The sequence below is a fragment of the Onychomys torridus genome, unplaced genomic scaffold (assembly GCF_903995425.1).
Source record: "Onychomys torridus unplaced genomic scaffold, mOncTor1.1, whole genome shotgun sequence".
NCBI lineage: Eukaryota > Metazoa > Chordata > Mammalia > Rodentia > Cricetidae > Onychomys > Onychomys torridus.
In genome coordinates, this window is record NW_023413379.1 from 14,906 (window position 1) to 33,659 (window position 18,754).

General features: G+C 41.4%; 1 protein-coding gene and 1 long non-coding RNA gene across 2 annotated transcripts in view; both read right to left on the bottom strand.

Annotated features, from left to right (window-relative positions):
- Window positions 1-550: 550 nt before the first annotated feature.
- On the bottom strand, window positions 551-8,857 carry LOC118576271 (ankyrin repeat domain-containing protein 7-like). Its single transcript, XM_036176586.1, has 6 exons — window positions 8,729-8,857; window positions 7,548-7,721; window positions 6,525-6,631; window positions 4,453-4,519; window positions 2,964-3,050; window positions 551-665 (listed from the first exon to the last, which is right to left on the bottom strand). The coding sequence occupies exons 1-6, from the start codon at window positions 8,855-8,857 to the stop codon at window positions 552-554; spliced, it is 678 nt and encodes a 225-aa protein (XP_036032479.1). The 3' UTR covers window position 551.
- A 2,256-nt stretch (window positions 8,858-11,113) lies between these two features.
- LOC118576280 overlaps window positions 11,114-18,754 on the bottom strand; it is a 52,147-nt gene continuing 44,506 nt past the window's right edge. Inside the window, exon 7 of the long non-coding RNA XR_004943931.1 lies at window positions 11,114-11,173. This is a non-coding gene — a long non-coding RNA (uncharacterized LOC118576280). The remainder of the gene's footprint in view (window positions 11,174-18,754) is intronic.

Consider the following 18,754-nt stretch of genomic DNA (forward strand, 5'->3'; position numbering starts at 1 on the left):
TTAGTTGAAATATTTAGACATACTCAGGGTGTTTGCAAAAGTAGTGAACCTTAGGTCTTGTCAGCCTCCCAATTTGATACATTGAAATGCAGACAACTTATAGGCAAGAAGAACTTGAGTAGGAGGCTGGCATGTTGCTGCACTCCTCTAATCCCTGCACTCCTGAGGCATAGGAAGGCTGGTCTATGTGACTTCAAGGACTACCTGGCCTCAATTTATTTGGTGCCTGATGGAAGGCAAGAAACATGTGTGCCACAGCAAAAGTGTGGAAGTCCAAGGATCATTTATTGGAGTAGGTCCTCTCCTCTCACCATATCTGACTAAGACCTGAAATTGGACTTGTCAGTCATGCTGGCAAGTGCCTTTATCAGATTAGCCCTCTCAGTGGCCCTCTGATGGATGCTTTGACTGAATATATATTAGCATTCATATACAGACACATACACACAGGTATGCCCATATACCAAAACAGAAAACAAACAAACAAACTAAAATGAAACCACACACAAACAATGCCAGTGCCAGCAGATCACTCTGCCTCCAGGCATATTTTAGATATTTGTCTCCATTGTCTCATTTACTGTCACATTTCCATGAAGGCAGTGTTTCTCAACGTGTGAGTTGGGGAATCCTAGGACTCTTTCACACAGGTCACCTAACACCTTCTGAAAACAGAGATATTGACATTATGATTCAAAACACACACAAAATTACAGTTATGAAGTAGCAAGGAAATTTTTTTATGTGGAGGTTAACATAACATGAAGAAGTTCATCAGATGGTCACAGCCTTTGGAAGGTTGGGAACTAGTGACTTAGAAGGTAATTAGCTTGTATGTTCCCTGACATGATTGTACTAAGGAGGTTAAGGAATGTTCCATGCTGGGTTCCTCTTTCCTGACACTATTTGCAATACTGCAGACATAGGAACTCAGAGGCATCATTCCTCTCACGAGCAATTATGTTACTTTTCAAATTAGGGGAATTACCAGTAAATATTTGTTTTCTTTGCTGCTATCATTTATTTCCTCAACAAGAGTAGTCAGGTCCATAGCAGTTTTGATGGTTTTCAAAAATGGAGATCTTAATAACAGCCAAAAGCTGTTTTTCACTTTTCGGAATGGAAACCTTCTTGGTTTTGTAAATTAATTCTTTGGCTTGGTGTGTATGTGAAGTGTGTGGGCCCTGAACCTTTATTGTTTGATTTTCAAATGAAACCAACATCTGAAACAAAATAGGCTGCGCTGTGTTCCTTTTAACTGTGTATACCAATGTTAAAATCAGACTTGGCAAGAAGTGTTTTTCTCTGAACAGTTTTTGGAGACTGCTTGAGCTTTCACATGTGATAGGTGGATGTGAGTGTCATTGCTGGAAATACAGTGGGGATGATGTTGAATGATCTTTCCCTGGATTTTCTTCAACAAGTGTTTTGTAGCCATGCAGTTTGCTGTCAATTGTGTTTTCTGGGAGGGATCCCAAGACACTATGCCTGGAGGCAGAGTGATCTGCTGGCACTGCAGTTGAGTGTGGTTTCATTTTCATTTGTTTGCTTTCTTTTTGTATATGGGCATACATGTGTGTGTGTGTGTGTGTGTGTGTGTGTGTGTGTGTGTGTGTGTGTTTGTGTATCTTTGTGTGTGTGTGTTTGTGTTGTGTTTTTTGTTGTGTGTATGTTTGTGTGTGTGTCTGGGTGTGTAGTATTGTTTTGTGCCTTTTGTGTTGTATAAATATGTTTGTGTATATTAATGTTAATTCATTTGAGTAAAAGTATAAATCAGCTGGGCAGTGATAGGGCACATCTGATGATGGCACCTGCCAGCATGACTAAAAGCTTGAATTTGATCCTTGTGACTGAAATTGCAATAGGAGAGGACTGACTCCTATAAATTATCCTTTGAGTTCCACACTTCTGGTATTGCATACATGTTTCTTTCCTTCCTGTGTGCACCAAATAAATTGAGACCAGTGTGTTCTTGAACTCACAAAGACAAGTCTGCCTCTACTTCATGAGTGCAGGGATTAAATTTGCAGGCTGATGAGGCCTGGGTTCCAAGGAGTTAGCCATACCCAGAAGCTGGCTACTTATTTCTACTAATGATATTTTGGGTTATGCTCTGATCATCTGCATATCCAACATATTCATTCTGGGGTCTGGATAGATGACTCAGCAGTGCATAAGACTTTTTACTCTGGCAGGAGACCTGAGTGTGATTCACAGCACCCACATTATGGCTGACAACCATCTGGAGCAGCAAATCTAGGGGATCAAATGCCCTTTTGCATGTCTGTGGGCAGCCCACACACAAAGTATATAGAAGGGATACATGTGAAACATTTAAACACATAGAATAAGTCAATTAAAACATACAAGTATGTTGGGTACATTCATGTGGATATTAGTTACTCCATGAGTCTTGATTACTGAGTCTCTCAATTTTTATGAGTTCTTTTCTCTATGATGCAAGTTGTTCCCTTTCTGAGTTTTGTATCCGTAGTCTAATTTAGTACCACATGCCCCTTCAAACAGATGTTCTCAACCTGTGAGTCATTACCCAGTTGGGAACAATAGGACTCTCTTTCACAGAGGTCATTTAGATCTTCCTAAAGGACATATATTGACATTATGATTCATAATATTAGCAAAATTACAGTGATGAAGTAGCAAGGATAGTAATAGTATAGTGATGATCCCCACAACATGAGGAAGTGCATCAGATGTTCACAGCATTAGAAAGGTTGAGAACTACTGCCTTACAATGTGATTAGCTTGTGTGTTCCCAGAAGTGAGGGTGTGAAAGAGGTGAAGGACATTTTCCTGGCTTGGTTTCTTTCTCTGATACTATTTGCAATACTCCAGACATAGGGACACAGACGCATCATTCCTCTCTCAAGCAAATATGTTACCTTTCAAATAAGTGGGAATTACCAGTAAGTATTTTTTTCTTTGCAGCTATCAGTTATTACCTTTCCCAGAGAAGATAGGTTTATTTCAGTCTTCATCTTTTTCAAGGTACAGATGTTACTACTGTATGAAAATTGTTTCTCACTTTTCTGTAATGGAAAGTTAGAGGATTAACTTTCTTTGTTTTGTTCTGAAGTTAATTCTTCTGTTTTGGGTCCACAAAATTAAAACTGCTTTATACTTTAGGGTTCCAGGATATTGAATCATAAAGGGTAGAAACTCTTACTTAAACCTGAAATATCTCCAAACATGCTCTCATCTATTTCCAAATTACTACTTTCTCATCAAGTACTAACATGTATTTATGCTAGCCCAGAGCAAGAGAAAATCACAACCTGAGAAACATGACATTGCCCTGTGGCTGAGACTACACTGCATTCCCAATGTTTTAAAGTTTCTGATATTATATGAGATGATTGTTAATTTTAATTGGCCCCCTCTCTTCAGTGTTTCTCTATCCTGGTGGCAGGCAAAGTTGTATATTATTTTTCATTTATAAATAAACACTGAATTAATTACTAATGTGTGTCTTCCATATCATAGTTCCCACGAAACTGCTTTTGTCCATTGATTCACATTCAGAAGTCATTAATATGCAACTTATGATTCACACAAACCCTCACTTGAGTGATCCAGGATATAAGTAAACCAGTTTCTAACCTCCAGCCACTCACTGTGATGAAGTTACTTTAATATGAATAGATAAATATCTAATTAAAACCCACCAGTATTTTAAATGTTTGAATGTGGCACAAACTATGTAAACATATATTATTTTAAAACACAGAACAAAAATTCCAGAAGTTAGAGTGTTACTATATGGTAACTGAATCTTTGCTTCTAGAACTGCTGGCTAATTGGGAAAAAGATACTTCCTATATAACTAGAGGAAGAGTTTTCCACATACTCCTAGGGAATCAAAGAGAAAACATGATGTAATCTCTTCATAATGAACAATTCTGATAAACAGATAACAAGTGGCTAAATTTTCACAAGTTCCTGCTAGTATAAATACAGAAGCAAAGACAGGAACAGAGGAGATGCTCTCACATGTGATCCCAAAATAGAAATGTCCATACCAAAATAAAAGCTAAAAGTGGCCTGCACCTATACCGAAGGTGAAGTGACCTGGGCAATTCCTAGATCACTGAAATAACTGGACCCATTAAAATGTATCCAGGTGTATTACCACAGTTGTGTTTTAAAATCACTCTAAGGTGTATTGATATCTGCAAACCATCCTTGTCAAACATGAAACATCTATTACGGGAGGACTGCTCTCAATCTCCCAATCACTGTGTTTCCAGTCCATCCTTTTATTGGGCCACACTACCTGCAAAGACTTATTACTCACAATTTATAGAAATGATGATTCATGCCAACAGATTGTTTTTCTCTGGCCAAATTTCTATGCAAAACTGTGATAGGTAGACAATTGCTACATTTTAACAAAAAGCATAAGAAAATGCATTTCACAAAGGATCACTTTACCTTAGTAATACAGGAAGTATCTCTCTCCTCTGGTATACATGTAGGACCATTAGGTTTTTCAGACAGCCTTTAGAATAAAAACAAGCAATAATGTGTGGGTTTGGTCCTTTGAGCAACTCTGTTGAAAGTTTTATTTCCTGTATATTAAGTGACATTTGTGCATTTATGTAATTCAAGGTTAACCCTGTTTCATGGTTTTTTTTTTTTTTTTTTTGGTTGCTTTTGTGAGTTTCAACTTAATGTATAAAACATTGAGTTAAGACTTACTTCTATTTAAAATGAAAGTTAAAACAGTCGATGGCTTGGGAGATGGCTCAGTCAATAAGAGTGTTTGCTGCCCACACACAACAGCCTGAGTTTGAATCCTCAGCAACCACATAAAAGGCTGGACATGGACACATGCACTTGTAACCCCAGTACTGTGGGTGGAATTGACAGGGTATCATTTGGGCTTGGTTGCTGCTGCTCCAGGTTCAGTCAGAGACCTTATGTCAAGTAGATAAGATAGAGAATGACACAAGACACAGATATCCTACTCTACTCTTCATGTCTACACACAGACACATGCAAAACAAGCAACACAAACATATCTAGACACACTAGATGGAGGATGATGATTTTTGTATACTTTGTTCTGATGGTTGCAGTAAATGATGCTTTTGTGGCTGTGTGCTCAAAGCACTTAATGCTCCTATTTCCTTCTTCTTCCTCTACCTGTAAAGCACCATGGCCCCTTCCCTGTCAAGAAACTTTTGAGGCATTTCCTTGAGTCTCATGCTCTCTCCCAAGAATTGGTTTGGTAGAACACGAAATATACTCTATCTCTAAGCATCAAGCTGCCAACAGTCACAGAAGTCACTGCATTTTAGGTGCTTTGAAGCTGCTTTTTCACCACCACCACCACACAGGCATGCACACAGGGACAAGGGAGAGGCGTTCTTCCACATCCTTTGCTTTAATGCCTGGAGTAAGTATATTTTATAGTTGTACATGTATATGACCAGTTCAATTATTACTCCTAGTTCATCCCTCCTCTCCTGAACTGATAGCACACAGTCCCTTCTCTGTTCTCACAAGATATGGACTTGGTAGAACAGGGAAGCAACCCTTGCCTTTACTCTCACCAGCCAACATATTTTTGACAGTCTATAGGTGGCATTGTATTTGTTGTTGTTGTTACCTGTTTGCTAGTAGACACCAAACCATCACCAAATGTTGCCTTGTAATGTTAAGTCACATCCTGTTCCAAAACTCAGGGGAGGGGAGCACAGTCTCACCATCTCCTTTCTTTCCTGACTATGGGTAAGCTCTAGGTGCCTGAAGTTTATTAGTTGGTCAACTCTGATGCAATACTTGTGCTTTTCTTGATTCTTTGTTGGACTCCATCCAGTTGTGTGAACCTTCTCTATAGAACCATGTTCAAAGGTTACTGCTGATGGGATCGCCAGCAAAGACAAAAAACTTGAGTCATACTTCTTTATACCCATTGTGGAAAACGGTTCCTAACCATGATAACTGTTTCAAGAGTGTGGGTGCATAGATTCACATCTGACCAACACAACATGAAGACATTTCAGACAGCACAGGAAAAAAAAAAGAATAGCATCTGATAATAGCATGTAATTACCATGATTGCTCAAAAGCCATTTAAAACAGAATGAATGATCAAAGAGACAACATGACTTTCAAAAACTATGTTCAACATAATATTCTAAAGGAAAATATATAAGAAAAAAAATACTGAAAAGATTACAAAATTCACTGTTAAAAATAATTAAAGTTGAAACTTTTCAAAGGAAAAACATTAATATGGTTCCCTGAACTAGTAGAAAATCACCAATCAAATCAGATTATGAATGAAGAACTGTTGTTTTTAAATGGGAGACTGAGTCCTGGTGCACACTGTTCTTTGTGTTTGTTTGTTTTGGTGGGAACTGTCCCTTTTCCAGCTCACACTCACTATGTGCCTCTGAGTTGAAGCCAACCTTCCTCCTATCATTTTAGTATTCATTATTTATGCAATTGTCACTCTCAAGAACATCACTAAGATTATAAAAAAGAAAAAGCAGTACCTATTTGACTCAGCCTCCGAATGGGCATTTGTGCCATACTGCATTAAAAACTGTGCCATCTGGTGTTTTCCTTCAAATAAAGCCAGTTCATAGGGTGTCAGCCCAAACTGTAAAGGAAAAAAAATTACACTGTATAAATATACATGCTTCTCAACTGAAAATTAATCACAGATTCTGTAAACAATGAATGACAAAGGATAGAATTTTCTTCAATCCTTGCTGCAGGTTCACACACACACACACACACACACACACACACACACACACACACTCACACACTCTCACACACAGCTGGCCCCTTCCTTTTGACATACCACTGCCCTGTCTATCATTTCCTGTGAGCACCCCTCCTCTCCAGAACTCTCCAGAAACACTCACTGGTTCCAAGTTTCTTAGCTCCATGGAGATGTGCTTCCATTGCCCCAACCCTATCACATGGCTTCTAGGTTTGTGGTGACTTTGTTCAATGAGTGAGCTTAAGTGGCCCCTCTGGAGTAGTTTCTCAATCTGTTTTTCCAAACTATTTCTTCCCTAAACTGAGAATTATTATCTCCCAACCTGAATAGCATTTCCTAAGTACATAGAAAATTTGAACAAGTTAAATTAAAAAAATAATGTTTTTTGGTAAGTTTTCTTCAATGATCCAATTTGCCTGTATGCCTGTGATCTTTCTCATTTTCCACTCCAGCCTTATCCCTGAGAGACAAACGACATCAGTAACTTCTTAATTTCAACAGACTTCTTTATCTTTAAACTTAATTTATTTTTATTGTTTGTGTGTATGTGAAGTGTGTGGGAGCTCACATCTTTTGTTTGTTTAATTTTAAAATAAAGCCCAATTCTGAAACAAAATAGGCTGTGCCGTGTTCCTTTAAACTATGTATAAAAATGTAAAACACATATTTGGAGAAAAAAGTTTTACTCTGACCAGATTCATTGAGATTGCTTGAGCTTTGGAATGTGATAGGTGTATCTGAGTGTCATTGCTACAAGTACAGTGGGGATGATGTTGAATGGTTTTACCTTCGTTTTTGCTTCCATATCTGCATTGTAGTCAAGCAGTTTTCTGGCAATTGTTGTGTTGTCCCTGAAAACGGCATGGTGTAGGGCTGTATTCCCATTTAAATCCCTCAGGTGGGGATTAGCACCCTGAATCAGTAATAGAGTTACACATTCTTCATTGTCGCTCTGTGTGGCCTGTTGGTATTGTATAAAGAAAGAGATCTTCAATTCAAGAAAGTCAAGATTAATATTTTAAAATAGCATTGAACAGTTACCCTTTGATCAGAGAAATTGCTTAGGTTATGCATATTTTCCCTCTCTTTTTGAGAAAGGGTCTTCTTAAGTACCCCAGTCTTGCCTAATTTCATAATCTCCCCACCAAAGCTTTCCAAGTGATAGAATTTCAGGAGTGTGCCACTACACCTAGATATTAAAGTATCTCCTCAGTTCTAGTTGGTTGTTGTTATAGTGAGAGAGGTTGCTTGTCCATTTGTTTTGCTAACTTGACACAGGCTGAAGACTCCTAGAAGGAGGGATGTTCACTTGAGGAATTTTCTCTATAAGATTGGACTGTGGGAAAGTCTGTGGAGCATTTTCTTGATTGAGGCTGATGTGGGAGGGCCCCGCTTCCTAGAGGTGGTTGCACAACTTGGCAGGTAATCCAGAGTAGTATAAGAAAGCTGCAAGCCTTGGAAAAATCCATGGAAAAGCAGCATTGCCCCATGATCTCTGCTGCAGTTCCTGCCTCTAGTTCCGGATTCCAGCTCCTGCCCTGGTTTCCCTTCTTGGACTGTGATGTGGAATTGTGAATTGTGGGCCAAATAAACATTTTCTTTCCCGAGTTGGTTTTGGTCAGTGTTTTATCACAGCAACAAAAAACCAAACAAGGACAAGATCTAATCTAATTTGTAGAGAGCCGCGGGTAGCCGCACCCTAAAGATGGCTCTGGCTTCTACCCTCTGCCTTCCCGATGGCAAACACTCTTTATGGTAAACAGCTCCTTATTTGGCTATGGCTGGATTCGTGTGTTGCTGGCATATGCGTGAACCTGTGGACAGTGCCCACGTGGCTGCCTGGGGTTGGTTGCCCAGCCCTACTTAGGTGCTGGGAGAGGCTTGCCCCAGCGAGAGAGACACAATGTAACTAATCAAAGGTCTGAATAAACTGTAATGAGAAGGATCCAGGTGTCGCGTCTTCCTTGCTGGTCGAGGCGGGCGCGACACTAATTCATACCCAAACTGCTGTCCAATAGCTACCTTCATCAAGGGTGTGCAACCTTCATCATCCTGGACATCAATAGAGGCCTTTTTGGGTAATAACAGTGCTACCATGTCTGGATGTGCACAGGCTTAATGGGCGATGTGTTCCTAAGATTTGAGTAGGTACCGATTGTTGAGGGAATTATTGACAGGCTTAGTCCATGATAAAGGCACATGGTTGTCACTGTAGAATACTAGAGTTAGGCTATATTACAGTTCATGTGGGTTTCCTTCGTGATGTATGAGAAGTAACTGTGGATATTTATTTGATGGGACTTCATTTCTTTCTAGTCTGCAGAGGGTGGTGTCAGTGGTGTGTCTGTGCTGAGATGGGATGAGTGTTGGTGTGTGTCAGTGTTCTTTGCCGCGCTTGGTGAAGGTAGGTTTGGGCTGCTGTTGCAGCGAGGTGAGTGGGTTTTGCGATGCCGTTCCGCGAAGCAGGGGGTCTCCATCTGCTATGAGACAGAATCACTCGCCAACAGGAGGTGAGGATGTCTAATGCTTGGGGGGAGTTTGTGGGAGAATCCTGGGGTGCTTGGGTTCTGAATTTCGCCTAGTTACATGGAGAGCTATGGGGTATATTAGTTGATGTGGGTATAGTAGTAGTTTGCTAGGATATTGTGTAGGGGTGGATTTGGGGAGTAGGAAGTTGTGTGCCTTGTTGTGGTGGATGCCGTATTCGGTTACTCTTTGGTTCTTTTCAGCATGGTGTAGTCAGTTCTAACTGGTACTTCTTTCTGTACTGTATGAAGTGTTTATGTTTGGATAATTTTATTTGCACACATACACACACACGATTTTTTTAATGAGATGAAAAGCAATTGAGGAAAATAATGTCAACCTGTAGCCTTTATGTATGTATCAACACACACACACACACACACACACACACACACACACACACACACACACACACACCATGTACACAAGGGGGTGGGGGTCAGAATCATTAGTTCCAGCTGAAAATTTCCTTATATGATCCATCAGCAAACATGGCTCTCATTGATGTCAGATTTCTTGGTTACTCTGGTTTTGGTTTGAAGTTGACATTTTATGTGAAAATTTATCTCATGTTACAATTTTCTGTGTTTTATATAACATAGTATTAAAAACATATCAATTTAAAGGGTGGAGAGATGGCTTGGTGTTTACAAGCTCTAGTTTTGCTTGTAGAGGACCTGGGTTTGACATCTAGCACTGACAACTGTCTGTATCTCCTGTTCCTGGAGATCCAATGCCTTCTGATACATGTTGTGCATTGGATATAAATGCAAGCAAAATACTCATATACATAAATCTAAAAAAAATTTTTAAGTATACACATACAAACAAATAAAATGTATGTAGTTTCATTAGCTACATTGCTTTAAAGGGCCCAATAAAGTGCTCTAAAGAGACAATGTAAAAGGATTTGTAAACTAACTGAAATTCTTTGTTTTGCTTCTCTTAAAGAAGGCCCAGGAGCTGCCCTTCCAAGGTGTGCAGGTCCCAGATGCCTAGAAGCCTAAAGCAGGCACAAACCCCACTGGGCTCAGTGAAAGAAGAGCCTAAGCATGACCTCTACCCTCTGTCAGGTTACAGTCCTGGAAGGTGTGTTTCTCCTTAGTTGGCCCTGACTGTCAGTAACAGTTCCTGTCACTCCTGGGCCTCTCCCCTCCCCAGGTCCCATTACCTGTGCCTTGTGTCATGGCCATTTACGTGGTATCCACATCAGTTAAGAAGTCGTTCTATTGAAGCCAAGTCCCCCACACTGGCTGCCCTTTCTACCTTCCCTACTGGGTCATAGCCAATCAAGTTGAGGGGAAATTTGTGTCTTCGTCGTTTGCGACATGAGAGCCCATGACCCAGGCATGAGGGCCACAGGCAGGTGTACCAGCCGGCCCGCTTTGTTGATCGAATACTAAGAGCATCTGGGTCAGTATCTTCCTACATGGTCAGCCTTAAGGATACACAGGCCCTCCCCACCCCACCCCGTTTACCCACCCACACCCTCCCAAACCCTACAGTAAAATATAGAACACTGGTACACTAAAAAGTTGAAATATTTGTAAATTCTCACCACTAAAAATTTGAAATATTGGTAAATTCTTGCCACTGACGCACAGAACCGTCCTGCTAGTGCAGATCCTTGGTTCAGTGTGAGCCAAACTCTGCTTTACCCTTAGCAACACAGCTACCCTGGCATTGTGATGCTCTGTGAGCACAAAATGGTGCTCAGCAGCTGTGAACCCCATGCGTGTGAGCTCTGTGCATTCCCATGTCAGACTCTGGTGATGAAAGCCTACTGTGCTCAGTGCCTGTCTATTGGAATTTTGGAGTAGACCTACCTGCAGGGCCTCCAAAGCAAAACACTGGGAGAGTTGGGTAATGAGTCAGGTCCTTACAGTCCTGCAGCCATGAGAAAATACCTCCATAAGACTAGCCTGATAGAGCTAGAAAAAAATCCATCCTGAGTGGTCCAACCCAGAACCAATAAGACAAATACTGTTTTGGTTTTTATTTTTTTTTCCTTTAAAAGTTCTGATATAGGAACTACAATCTGCATAACCACAGAGGTTTGGCACTTGGTAAGGGACCAGAAGGGAGGAGAGTATCTCTCAAGGAAGGGGAAAGTCTATAGTGTTATGAAGATATAAATGAACACTAGATTAGGAGGGTTTAATTAGAGGAATATGGGAGAGAAAGATAAAGGAGGGAACATGGGCCGGGACAATCAACACTGCAGACCCTTTGAAAAACTATATGGAAACTGACTATGCCAGAAGCTCCCTAGACATATATGCAAGGAATCTTAACAGGCTCAAAACATAACAGGTTTAACAAGGCTTCAGTTGGACATCTTATGCCACCATCTTAAACCTCCTGTGCCATGAACAAGGTACAGCATGTTGAGTCCTTCACCAAAGGGACCCACAGAAACCCCCAAATAGCACAGGGTATTTCCAATGCTGTTGGTAGCTCTGCACAAGCTGATGTTAAGGTCTTGTTTCTGAAGGTAACACTTCTGTCATTGAACATGGAGAAGTTCAACTGATGTCTAACTAGATTCTTCACCCACTAACCACCAGAGTTCATGGTACTGGGAGGTAGTCTGTACTGGAGAGAAAGGTAATCCTCAATATCTCTCAGCTACAAACCCTGTGGCCCACAACAGCTCTCACATGGAGCTCACAAACATCTGTAAATTCAGTTCTAGGAAATCCAGCACCCTCTTGTATCTTCACAGGCACCAGACATGTACACAGTGTACAATATGCCTGCAGGCAAAACATAATACCCATGAACTAAATGTAATCTTTAAATAATAATTTAATACACTTATCTAGTAAGTTCACTCTATTAAAATATGCAATCCAGTAGGGTATTCTTAGTACGTTCTTAAAAGTATGCAGTCATCACCCTATTTGATTTAAAAATATTTTAATAATTTGAGGAGAAGCCATTTATTCTTTAGTAGTTACTATTCTTTTCTCCAGACCCCATCCCATATCAGCTACCAATCTAACTTTCTGCTTCAGGTTTCTCATTCTGGGTATTTAACAGAAATCAAAGCACCTATTAGAGAACTATCCCATGCCTCTGTCCTTTTGCTTCTTTCACTGAGTTTAATGTCTGTAATATTTATTCTTGTTATAGGATGTAGCAGTACTCTACCCCTTTTCAAATCTAGACACTGAACCATTGTATTACCACAGCACCCTGTGTTTACCAATTTATCAAGCAAAAGGTATTTGGGGTTTCTACCTTTTGTCTACTATAAATGCTGTGCCTACTCTGGTGCTAGTGCCTGCATCATTTTATAGCTATAGTTCCAGAAGTTATGTAGCAGGTTCTTATACCTTGGTTCCTTTACACTCCCTCATGAGCCCAGCACCTGTCCATGCTAGACAAGAGCTCTACTCCTGACTTCTACTCCTGATCCTCAGCATGCAACATGTACATTTCAATTTTTCTTTTTCCCCATTATTTTACAATGGTCACATGTTGAAGTGACAAATTAAATGAAAGTAAAATACTAGCAACATTAATTTCACTTGCTTAGTTTTACATTTAAGGTAATCTATAAAGATATTCAAAATTCAGAATATGCAGCCAGAGTGGGGATACATTTCCTGTCATCCTAGCACTCAGTGGGTAGAGGCAGGAACATCGGTTCAAGGCCATCTTCACTTCAATGAGACCAGCCAGGGATACAGAAGATCTTGCCTTAAAAAAACAAAACAATAACAACACCAAAAAACCAAAACAAACCAACAAACAAACCCTGCAATAAACCACAAATTAATCCCCCCAATCAGCATATAGTTGATTTTATATCTCTACTAATTAGAGGTGGCATGCACTTTTTTTTTTTTCTGAGAGTGGGTCTATCTGTGTATGTAGCTTTGCGCCTTCCCTGGAACTCACTCTGTAGCCCAAGTTGGACTTGAAATCACAGAGATCCTCCTGCCTCTGCCTCCTGAGTGCTGGGATTAAAGGCGTGTGCCACCAACCTCCCAGCAAGCAGTTTTGTAGTAGAGGGAATGCTTAAGTTTCAAGCTTAGAGAGATGTTGAGACCATGGTTGGAGGAAGCACAGGGACAAACAGCAAAACTATTGGAAGCCCATGAACAGTGAACCAATGGCAGAGGAACCCCCATGGAACTGGACCTGGCCCTCTGGTAAGTGTGACAGTTGATTAGCTTGATTTGCTTGGGAGGCCCCCAGGCAGTGGGGCCAGGACCTGTCCTTGGTGCATGGGTTGACCTTTTAGAGCCTGGGGCCTATGCTGAGACACTTTGCTCAGCCTTGGTGTAGGGAGGAGATCACTGGACCTGCCTTGGCTGAGCCTGCCAGGCTGGGCTGACACCCCAGGGAGCCCTTGCCTTGGAGGAGGTAGGAGTGGGTGGTGGATTTGGGAGAGATCTAAGGGGTAGGAGGAGAGAGGATGGGGGAATCCGTGGCTGATATGTGAAATTAAGTTAATTATAAAATAAAATTACTATATAAAAAGATTTAAGCTTACTCTGAGTCACAACGGAGCCCACCCTACTTGTTAACCACCCCCTTCCGATTATCTACCCAGAGGCTGACTTTTCCCTCTGCTTGGGTTCAAACTGAGTGTGAGAGTATATGAGGTGTCTAAAAGGCCCATCCTATGCAAAAAGCAAATCAGGCAAAGAATTTGTATGCGTGGCAATCCAATTTTCTGAAGCCTTCACACTGTCTCCCCACCTTCTCACAAGCCTTTCCAGGAAAAGATCAAATATCATCATTTATAGCTTCTTAGTAAATACTGAGTTTGACAATCTGTACTATCTTGGGCATTTTTGTCCTCTATTTTATCTCAACGACCACAATGAAAGATGGAGAGTGGAACCCTGGGAAGAGGCAAATGGGGTATATGAGACCTCAAGTTTATAACCCAAAACCCAACACCCAGGTTCCATCCCTGTTTCCCCACAACCCCTGTTTCTGTTTCTCTAAGAACTATCACTGTGGTCCTTTTCCATCTTCTAATTGCTGCAAGGTGACAAAGGTGACCTGGGTATGACAGGCTTGCTGGTCAAGAGGACCAATGGGCACTAAGTTCAGTGTGTGGTCCAGAGGGACTTTCCCAGGCCCTCTCACTAAGATTGGGGAGCAGCAGTTGTCTACAAAGATGGGGAGGGCAGGACTGGGGGACTGTCACCCTGTGCTGGAGAGTCAGCACTTTGGGGGACATCATGCCCTGGGGTACAGGGACACAGGGATCCTGTTCCTGTTGGTTCTCTTTGGCTATCAGGGTTTTGAAACTGGATTAGGCTTTTGAGGTTTGAGAAAAGCTACATTTTTTTAGGCCTATTATATACACAAGCCTCCTAGACATCTTCCTATTTACAGCTACATACCCCTTAAAACTCACAGTAGAGTGCAAAGACCTAAGCAGCACATTCTGGAGTTCTTCCATTCTTACTGCACACCCGGCTGTCTAGGAGGCTGATTATAAACAGTCTACTTTCTTTTAGGGCTTCCTAGGATCCAGAGGGGCAAAGGTCAGTCTGTGTCTTTCGTGCCAGACCAGATCCTAGAGTTGGTGGCTGGTAGCATCTCAGTTTTAGGTCTGGGCACATGTCTGGAGTTGGTAATTGGTAGCTTCCAAGATTTTGGTCAGGGCACAGCTCTGGAGATGGGGGTGGGTGGAAGACATGCCCAGCTCTCTCTTCAGATGGGCTGAGAGAGAAGAGCAGGCCTCATGAGGCTGGGCAATTCTGGTAAATAGGACCTCCCAGTGAGGTTCCCTGCTCCCCACAGGGAGTAGGGAAACAAATGAGAGCCAGGTAGGAAATTATCCTCAGTCAGCATAGGCCAGGTTTCTATCACACAGTCTTCTCTTCTACCAAAATAAAACAAACACCAACAGGCAACTGCAGACACATGCCCTATGAGATGAGAGGATCTTTTGGTTTTCTCCTATGTATCCTGAGGTGAAAGCAGTGACTTGTGTCCCAAAGGAGAAAAGGTAATGGCAAATCTGTACAAGTAATGTGCTGCAATGGAAGTGGGAGCTCCCCCACCTGTGGATTGATGGATAGCCATCATAAAAATGGCTGACCAAATCTATCCACAACCAGGTCCAAGTGGCATTTCAAAACAGTCACAGTATCAGTTGTTCTTTTCACTGGCTTTCCCTGGATTTCCTGGAATGCTGGGGCAGAAAGTAAGGGTCTAGATGTAGGGATAACAGACCTCAGGTCCTCCAAACAGCAAATGGAGACTCCTTTTGGTCCTTCAGGCAGAAACTTTGAGTGTAAATAGAAATTAAAGTTTAAGTGGGAAGTTCCAGTTTGAGATGCGGACCAAGTTGTCATATTCACTTGGGAGAAGATAGTAGGGAGGTCTGAGGGCAACCTCCAGTGTTGTGGGAAAGGCTATTTCCACTCTCTCCATACACACCCCATGGAGAGAGTTCACTCTTTGCTTCTCCTACCTCCTGGAGCTCAAAGGCCAGAAGTTTGGTGAGGAGCAACTCCTGTCTCCTAACTGAGCCACAATGGCCAAGACCCCTCATATCCCTCAGACCCTGGAGCAAATGAGGGGATTCATGTGATTTATTGTCACTGCTGGCTACACACTCAATACAGTCTCCAAGGATGGCAAACAGTGTTGGAAGGACACAGCATTATTTTAAGTAAGTGAGAACAATTTTACTTAACTAGTGAGATACTGAGTATCTCACTTGGGACCAGGCTCCATTTTAAAAGGTTTTAGGTGTTAAAGAAAAACCATTCAGGCCTGGAGAGATGGCTCAACTGTTAAGAGCACTGAGGACCTGAGTTCCCAGCACCCACATGGTAACTCACAACCATCTGTAATGAGATCTGGCGCACTCTCCTGGCCTGCAGGTATACATGCAGGAAGAACATTGCACACATAAACAAATAAATAAATCCTTAAAAAATCATTCAGTAAATAACCGTGGAGTGATACATTGATATAACAAAAATTGTGAAGGTGGCATTAGACTGACCGATTTGGGGATACTCTTACTTAGGTTCAGGATTTAGAGTAAGGCTGGGCGTTAGAAGGGGGAAGATGTCATAGCCTAAAGAAAGATGCATACATGACCGTATAGAAGAACTCCCAACCTGACATGGAAACACTGGGTCCATATATTGTAAGGCATTAAGCATGGAAAACAGCCCCTGACATGATAGTGCTGGGTCCTTAGTGCTGTAAGGTGCTGAGCATGCTGAGCAGTTCTTGAGCTAACATGAAAATACTGGGTCCTCAGGATGTAAAGCATTGACTGTGTAGGACAGCCCCTAAGCTGTCTTGGTTACTTTGCTGTTGCTGTGATAAGATACCATGACTAAGACAAGTTATGAAAGAAAGTATTTCAGAAGCTTAAGTCTATGATAGAGGAAGAAAAACATGGCATGAAGTAGCAGAGAACTTGCATCTAGATCCACAAATGGAAGAGCAAGAGAGATAGGCAGAGACAGAGACAGAGAAAGAGACAGAGACTCACTGGACATGGCACAAGTCTTTTGAAACTCAAAGCCCAACCACAGGGACACAGCTCTGCCAACAAGGCCCCATCTCCTGATCCTTCCCAAACAGTCCCACCTACTGGTAACCAAGCAATCAAATACATGAGCCTATGTGGGTCGTTCTCATTCAAACTGCCACCTAAGCTAGCCTGGTTATGCTGGAACTTCATGTAGTAAGGTATTGATGTTGGGAAGTGTTATCTTTATCTAGGTCACAAATGAAATTCTTCAAATATGCAAACAAGTGTTTTCTTAGTATTTTTAATTCTTTTTAAACACTCACTTTAAAGTGCTACTTCCTAAAGTTTTACATTTTGATTGGGCAGTACCCAGCCATCAGGGCATGATGAAGTACTTTCAGTCATTATGCAAGTCACTAGGACTTACCCTTAACTTAACCTGTCAGAAACTGAATTCCTGCTATCTTAGATGGGCTGCTACATTTTTTAAATAGAGTAATTATATAAACAAACTAAAGCAACTTCAAAAGAGAAGTGAGCCCCTTCAGATATTTGGTCTAGGTTTTCGTTCTCTGCAACAATGACCATCAAAGACTCATAAATCACTGGAAAATTAAATATGACACTTTCCCTGGCTTTCTCTGCATTGTTTCCTACACTTGGCAACAGCAGCTGTCATGGCAGACTGTTGAAAACAGGGCTGATAAGATAACTATAATTAGGTCTTAGAATAGACATTAGATCAAGAAATTATGGACTGCCTCGTGTTCATAAAGAGAAGGGCCATGGTTGGTGATTTAGCTCAGTGGTACAGCACTTGCCTAGCAGGTGCAACGCCCTGGGTACCATCCTCAGCTCAAAAAAAAAAAGAAAGGAAGAAAGAAAGAAAGAAAGAAAGGAAGGAAGGAAGGAAGGAAGAAAGAAAGAAAGAAAGAAAGAAAGAAAGAAAGAAAGAAAGAAAGAAAGAAAGAGAGGGGCCTCATTTCCTTCTGACAGTCTCTTTTTCAAAATTCATATTTTTTTAATGGTGGTGTTTTCTCCTAGCCAAGCAAGGCATGCCCTGGGCCTCCTTAAACAACCCAGCAGAATTGTGAATCATCTCCATGGTCCACTGACCTATCATAATCTCACTACTGAGCATTCTGAAGGACAACATGGTCAAAAGACTACATGGACCTGAGAAAAATTCCTTCTTAAAGTTTGATTTTTAATTGTATGTATGTGTGTGTGTGTGTGTGTGTATGTGTGTATGTCTATGTGTAGGTATGTGCAAATAAGGGTCAGGGTCTCTGGAGATTGGAGGTCTTGTATACCCTTGGAGTTTAAATTTGTGTGACAATTCACTGCCTGGAGTTGCAGACAGTGTGAGTTACTTGATATAGGTACTAGGAACTGAACTTGGGTCCTCTGAAAAACCAGTAAGCATGCTTTTTTTTTAAATTAAGAGATTTCTATTCATTTTACATACCAATCACAGATTCCACTGTCCTCTCTCCTCTGGTCCCCCAGCCTTCCTCCCTCAACCCACCCCTTATTCCTACCTAAACCAAGGCAAGGTCTCTCATGGGGAGTCAGAAGATCCTGTTTTCTCTGCCTGGAAGCCTCTTAATCCTCACCTAAATGGATCTTAGCTGAACTGGTGCTAAAAGCCTAAAAGCTTAAAGGGCTCTAGTTCCTGGTTTTTACACCTTATATATTTTTCTGCTTCCTGCTATTACTTCCTTGCGTTATAGTTATGTGCCACCATGCCTGGCTAAGTTTCCAGTGTGGCCTTGAAATCACAGACATCCTGATGGAACTCTGCCTCCATAATGCTGGGATGAAAGGTGTATGTGTCACCACTTTCTGACCTTTATGTCTATCTAGTGGCTGTTCTGTTCTCTGACCCCAGATAAGTTTATTAGGGTACACAATATATTGGGGGATACAATATCACCACACTTCTCATCAGTGAAGGAAGTCAGAACAGGAACTCAACTCAAACAGGGCAGGAGCTG